The sequence below is a fragment of the Etheostoma spectabile genome, chromosome 23 (assembly GCF_008692095.1).
Source record: "Etheostoma spectabile isolate EspeVRDwgs_2016 chromosome 23, UIUC_Espe_1.0, whole genome shotgun sequence".
NCBI classification, from domain to species: Eukaryota; Metazoa; Chordata; class Actinopteri; order Perciformes; family Percidae; genus Etheostoma; species Etheostoma spectabile.
In genome coordinates, this window is record NC_045755.1 from 14135494 (window position 1) to 14142428 (window position 6935).

The 6935-nt window shown below is 41.7% G+C and overlaps 1 protein-coding gene across 2 annotated transcripts; it reads left to right on the forward strand.

Moving 5' to 3' along the window:
• Nucleotides 1-1426: 1426 nt before the first annotated feature.
• Nucleotides 1427-6935, forward strand: btg1 (B-cell translocation gene 1, anti-proliferative). Of its 2 annotated transcripts, XM_032504635.1 has the most exons (3): nt 1427-1885; nt 6162-6234; nt 6398-6935. In XM_032504635.1, the coding sequence occupies exons 2-3, from the start codon at nt 6189-6191 to the stop codon at nt 6799-6801; spliced, it is 450 nt and encodes a 149-aa protein (XP_032360526.1). In that variant the 5' UTR covers nt 1427-1885; nt 6162-6188; the 3' UTR covers nt 6802-6935. The 2 variants fall into 2 exon arrangements, with proteins under 2 accessions (XP_032360526.1, XP_032360525.1); XM_032504634.1 differs by lacking the exon at nt 6162-6234 and having other exon boundaries at nt 1431-1885.

Sequence of the window (6935 nt, forward strand, 5' to 3'; positions counted from 1 at the left end):
CACACACACTGTCTCTAGCCTGCCTACCATGGCCTGACCATAAAATAAATTGAGATCTTACAGTGTAAATGTATACAATTTTTTATTTCTTTAGTCCTAACAGTACATATTGAATGTTTTCACCCACACAGTGTTATCATCAATGCATTCTGATTATGGACAAGTGAAAGGGAAAACTATATAGAAGGATTTAGTGGTCCTTTGGGAGTGAAATTTCAACACTTCCTTAGCTAAATAAACCCCATTGGACTATTTGAAAAATAATGCGTCACAAAGCTAAAAAACAGGTCTTTCTTAGCTCATGAACAGTTGACGGTTTTAAGTTACATGTTTTTTTAATGGCAGCACTGACAAGGAAGGCTATATAGATTTGATTTTCTACTCACATGCCCCTCAACTGGATAACTCAGACTACATACTGAAGCACTACATGAGATAAACAGTGCAATGTGTTTCAACTTCAACTTCAACTTCAACTTTATTTATTTGTCATTTTATATGTACAGAGTGCATACAGAACAAAATTGCGTTGCATACAGCTTATAAATATTGCAATGATATTCCAGGTGCAATGGAATACATTTCCGGATTATTTACAAATAGTTATACATACATTTCCGGATTATTTACAAATAGTTATACAATAGTTTCTATTTTGGCTTCATTGTCCTTTATAAGACAGAGTGGAGAGCTGAGATGAAAAGGAGGAGAGAAATGGTATGGGGGATGGCATGAAACAAAGGCAGCTGGTCAGCATGTTAAACTCCTATGGGCCACCAGGCGACGTGTTGGAATGCAGCTAGGTGATGGAAGGCTACTGCAACCAAAATCCCTTCTTACATGTGTAAAGTCAAGTGAACTCAATATTGTGGCAAGTCTTATATTCTGGAAGTTTATTCAAGCTCTAAGGTGCATGGTAACTGTATGTCGTTTCTCCATGTTTAGTTTGTCAGATAGTTGTTTGTTAGTTAGCAGACTCACAATCACAGGCGAAAAGACAATCAGAGATGTTGCTAAACCTTTGAAGAAAAAAATGGATTTTTGGATAGGCAAATTCAATATTAGCATAGTTAAACTACATTTTCGGTCTCACGTTTTCATTTTTTTGGTTACAGATGGCAATGGAACATAAGATTAAAGTAGCATAGTTGTAGTTACTGCTCCAGCTTCCAACTTTCTTTGTTTTCGTTTGCTTTTGTTTCTTTTTCTGTTTTTTCTTTCTTCCTCCCGTTTTTCCGACAGCCTGTGAACGCAGCGCGGTTTCAAGCTGTGTACCTCTGTTTATTTTCAGAGCGGTGACGCGGATGCTGCACTCCTCCTATATGTGGCTCGTCAGACGGTGGCAGGCCCAGGATTGGTGAGCTGTTGTTGCTGTAGCAGCTTGTGTCGGCACTGTGGAGAGAGGGGGGGGGTGCTATAAAAACCCACTCCCCCACTCCAAGAGCTTCACTCTAGAGGTGGAAAGTGAGCTCGGTGGGTTGGTCGACGTGGCACCAAGGGACCCAACCCCCCCTGTATTTACCAACAACAGGCGTCTACTTCCCAACACTGTACCGTCCTAACACACGGACTCGCTCAGAGAAAATCTCTCCTCTACCTCGACAAATAAATGCCAAGAGAAACAACACGAGAGCCAGCAGATAACGTAGCTCTGAAGAAGTGGAGCGAAAGACCAACAGTCGGACAAACACGTAGAGAAAAACCGCAAAAGCGAAAGGATCGTCGCCGTTGCCTTTCTCAATGCATACCCTTTGTGCCCGGGGAACGATGAAACCAGAGATCAACGCCGCCGTCGGATTTCTCTCGAGGTTTCTGCGGGTAAAAGGACACGTAAACGATCGACAGGTCCAAACATTCAACCAAAGCTTACAGGACATTTTGTCAGGTAAGGAAATCAGAAAATGATCCATTCGAGCCCACAAAAATCACCACTTTAAAAGCCTTTATATTTTAAAGAAACAACATAACACGTTTTAATGTTTTGTTATAGCATTAAATGCTTAAATTAGGCTTTTTATTGGGTCAAGAACGATTCAGAAGAAGCCTTTCTTTGTTCTCGCGAGTATCACAGTCGGCGCTACCAACGCGCACCACTGTTAGCGCAGCTCGAGGAAAAAAAAACCCAAGTATAAACACAGCGAGTGATAGCAAGACGGTTTGTCGACGATTATATTGATACAATCGAATTTTCACCCACAAAGATACACAACGAGGCAGAGGGCTTAGTTACTTTGTTATGAAGGAGGGAAAAAAGAGGAGGGGGGGGGGGTTGAAAGAGACTCGAACAAGGAAGTGCGCCTCGAAGAGAACTGAGCAAAACAGCCCCCACTGAGGCTGCTCCATTACGTAATGCGTTTGACGAAATGGCTTATAATGTAAACACGTCCAATGTCAAACCTTCAATCTAGTACTTGAACAAATAAAATGATATTGTTTTTTATTTATATATAGTTAGTCTACCGATATTACACGATATATTTAATACAAAAAAATCACAGTTTGCTACTGTTAAGCGTAAGCTTGTGATGTCGTTACACTCGTTTTGGCATTCTTTTTTAGGATATAGCCTACATTTTGACCATGCAGTTAAAATGGTGGAAATCATTTTTTTCTGATGGATTTAACACGACATATTCACTATTTAAAGTGAACTCAAATCACCATTTCTCGATTTATTAAGCAGGAAATTCTGCAGTAACGTCCTCTTAGCTTTACGTACATGCTTGCTCTCTGAGTATTATGAGTGGTTTTACCGTGCTGCGTGGGGATTGTCTCGTTTCCTCGTGTAAACACATTCCAGACAGAGCCCTAAAGCTGCTGTATCTGCCTCACTCATGTACTAAGCAGATGACCTACATAAGGACCTCGCATGTATAAAAACACATCTTACTTTGCGGATTATTACATGTATAAAGTCCCTATCAAAAGCACCAACTACCAGGATAAATAACTTCCACTAGCAAAATAAAAGCACTTCATGGTAAATATGAAAACACTTAATAACAGTAATATCAGTGTTTGAAGTAAATAGGAACATTTATATGCTACAGATATAACAGATTTTTCTCAAAAAAAGAACAATACCATTCAGTGTCAAACTGCAATGCATTGTAGGGGGTCATGCAATTGCCTGTGTTCAAAACTATGGTGTTTTTTTTTTTTTTTTTTTTTGAGGAATCTTGAGCAACATTTTGTTTGTAAACAAGACAGTGTGGGGGAGGGGTGTTTTTTCTGGTGTGCCTATAGGAGCATTAAAGGCAGAGGCAGCACAGCGTAATCAGAAAGGAAATGGAGGGGAAATCTTGTGTAACCCAACATTTCCTGCACAAAAAACACAAACTATTCCAAAGTTATATCCATTACAAGGTCAATCTGTCACATGGAAGAATCATATGATTTATAGTCTTTTTAAACTCCGTTTTTCAAATGTAAATTATGATGATTAATTAATAGAAAAATGTTTCACTGTCTACTTTTGAGCATGAGGCAGAACAAAAGTGTGTGTGTGTGTGTGTGTGTGTGTGTGTGTTGTGTGTGTGTGTGGTGTGGTGTGTGTGTGTGTGTGTGTTGGTGTGTGTGTGTGTGTGTTGTGTGTGTGTGTGTGTGTGTGTGTGTGTGTGTGTGTGGTGGGTGTGTGTGTGTGTGTGGTGTGTGTGTGTGTGTGTGGGGTGTGTGTGTGTGTGTGTGTGTGTGTGTGTGTGTGTGTTGTGTGTGTGTGTGTGTGTGTGTGTGTGTGTGTGTGTGTGTGTGTGTGGTGTATTAGTATCCTGTTGTGGCTCGTTGCTACTAAACTAGGCCAGCCAGAGCTCTTTTGTGCCTGGAAGCATCACAATCACTCACTATTGTGTCTGCATGGAGGAAAGCTGGGTGCCTAGCTCTTGTTTGTGCTGAGCAAAGGGAAGTGGGGGAACTTAGTCCAAATGACCCGGTTTGAAATCACAACAGTTGTATAATTGTAGTCAGAAGAGCTTCAATTTCTTTTAATGTTCTTGTTTGTCAGCAGCAGTTTGATTTGATGCTCAACCAGAATGGCTTTGAGTGGGCAAATTCCCAACAAGCTAGAAGAGCAGGCCAAAACACGGAATCTCCTAATGTTTTTCTTGTGTTCGAGGTCAGCTACAATGAATAAACAACCCACTTTTGTTGACGCTTTAGGTTAAGTGCACATTGTCTTCTTACTTTTCCGTTTATCATTTCTACCATTTTATACCTCTTCCTCCCATGTGGCCTGGTTTTTAAGAAGCTGCGCTACTTTCCCAGCTGCTCCAGGGTTTGAAGGTTGCTGCTTTTGTGGCTCGGTCGAGGGTTGAAAGATCATCCAGCCCCTTGTGCTCTTTCACGAGTGCCAGCCACTCCATTAGTTCAGCAGTATACAGCCTTCTGTGATAAGACACTGAGGGGGGTTATTATCCCCTGGATGCATACAGGTGGCCTCCGAGTCCCCGGCCTGAATGCTGGTCTACTTCACTTACCCTGTTTTTCTCTGGCCACAATGAAGTTAGCATCAATGGGAATTCAATATGGATGAGCAATGTTTAGAGTAAATGGGGGTTAGGATTGTTCCCTAAAATGGGGAGGGGAGGTAAGGTAGTGAAAAAATCTGAACAAAAAAGATGTAAAACTATCCTAGAAAGAGAATTAGGAAGTCCTTTTCATATGCCAAAAGTGAGCCAGATTTTACTTCCTCAAACACCCCAACCCAGACAGTCAACCGTCTAATTTTCCTCTCATAATCTTAAACACCAAAATGACTTCAGCACAGTTGAGGCAAAAGCGGGGGAGAAATAAGGTCCTCTCCCTTTAAGAGGTGGGGCCCAGTGTCCCAGATGGCTGGCTGGGACTTAGACACTTTTGGTGTTTTTGTTCAGCCAGTCATGGGAGACTTTGTGACACGGACGACAGCCACGGGAGGGATTGTGCAATTCAATGGCCCTCTTTTTGTCACGTAGGCCCAGGGTGCTTTTGGCAGCCTGTTTATGGCTGCTTATCAGGCCTGTAACAGGTGCTGGTGTTTTTCTTCCCTTTCTTCTTTTACCACACTGAACTACACCCTGTACTTTAATGTAGATAAGAACTTTATATATCTAAGTCTAAATCTGACACGTGTATCCCGTGTTACTTTTCTAACCATATTTTCCTGTGGATGTTTTACATGGTGACAACATAAAATGGATTACAGTAATTATAATTTTCTTACAGTTCATGCCTATTGCTTAATACATTTTTAAAATATCTTTTTTATAACCCCAAAAATGACACATCTGGACACAGATCTAGTCCCCTTAATCATTAAGCTGTGTTTTGTTTAACACATTTGATTTGGAAACTACCCAAATGTATACACTGAACAACAGACAATTAAATTGATCAAAATGAACTTTCGATTCTCAAAATCAAAAGCAGGATCTGCGATTTCACCCAGTATTTCCCTGTCTCCATCTCTGCCTACTTGCGCATGTCCAAAGAAAAAAAACTGCGTGCAGCTAAAGACGCAGCATAATGTTATCAAACCGGTGGCTCGCAGCCACACTTTTCCAAACAGCAGTGCCACTGCCATATTCAGAGATGATGGAGAAACAACAGAACTGCAAAAAACCCTCTCCCTTTCCTAAAGTCACAGACATAGCAACATTTAGCCTTCCCCTGAGTTCTGTAAACACGTCACAGTAAAGAGTGTGGCCGCCAACTGGACTTCTTGGTGCATTCATGTGCATCTCGGACGTTTTGTTAATATCAAAAAGTTACACACTAAAGATTTAAACTCGTGGTGCATTTAATTGCGCCTCGTAAACATACTTTCAAACAGTTGTAGTAAGGTGCCCCTTCTGCCATCTGTTATTGTGATGGTTCCCTAAAAAAAACTTTGAAACTTACTACACTTATGTGTAGTAAGAAAGTTGTGTAAAAACTTATGTTTTTCTTTAAGATTGTATTTATGTTAACCTCTAGAAAGATTTTAGTTAAAGCATATTGATATTATTATATAATGTGAATATCACATTTAGACCCTCCAATTACACTGCGTTTTTATTTATATTAAAGATTTTCCAGTTTCTACATAAACAGTTTTCCAGCCATGATATGTTTATGAAATCACATGGACTTATTTGATCTAAGTTTAGTCTGTCTACTTTCTTTTCCGACCTTTTGTTCAACCTCAGTTCACTGCAGATCTCAGCTTCACAGCCATGATTGACGTCTGTAGTCAGCAAACAGCAACAGCAAAGCTACACAGCACGTAATTCTTTCCTATTTTGCCTCCCTCTTCTGGGCCTTTTTTTCTGAGCATATGACCTGCTTTTTGTCCACATTACATGTTATTACAAGCAGCCTGATGGTACTTGCTCCAAAGCGAAACGTTCGCTTCATCCTCTTTGTCTCTCCTCTTTCCTTGCAGAGCAATATAAGCACCACTGGTTCCCAGACAGGCCATGCAAGGGTTCAGGTTACAGATGCATCCGTATCAACCACAAGATGGACCCACTGGTGGGCCAGGCAGGCCAGCGCATCGGCTTGACCATCCAGCAACTCTACCTGCTGCTGCCCAGTGAGCTCACACTTTGGGTGGACCCCTTCGAGGTGTCCTACCGTATCGGCGAGGATGGCTCCATCTGTGTCCTGTACGAGTCGCAGCCCTGCCCCGTAGGAATGCCGTCGATGGCCACCACCAGTTCCCCCTCAGGAAACATCGGGTCAGGGGGCCCCATGGTGGACAGTCACATCAGCTGCAAGGAGGAACTGATGGTGCTGGGCAGATCCAGTCCCTCCAAAGCCTACAATATGATGACTGTGTCCAGTTAAAGAGGCACGCCGTCACCCCAGCCTGCTTTTGTTCAGGGTCACACCGTGGCTGGTTGGGTCATATGACCAGATCAGGGTGTGCCTTTGGAAGCTAAGAATATGAAATGAAATAGTGAAAGAAGAAAAGAAAAAAG

What these genes read in the sequence shown, in the direction of transcription:
- btg1 (XM_032504634.1), top strand. Translation starts at nt 1,741, where the DNA reads ATGCATACCCTTTGTGCCCGGGGAACGATGAAACCAGAGATCAACGCC. An exon ending in CTTACAGGACATTTTGTCAG is followed by an intron (nt 1,886 to 6,397) that starts GTAAGGAAATCA and finishes CTTTCCTTGCAG; the next exon opens with AGCAATATAAGCACCACTGG.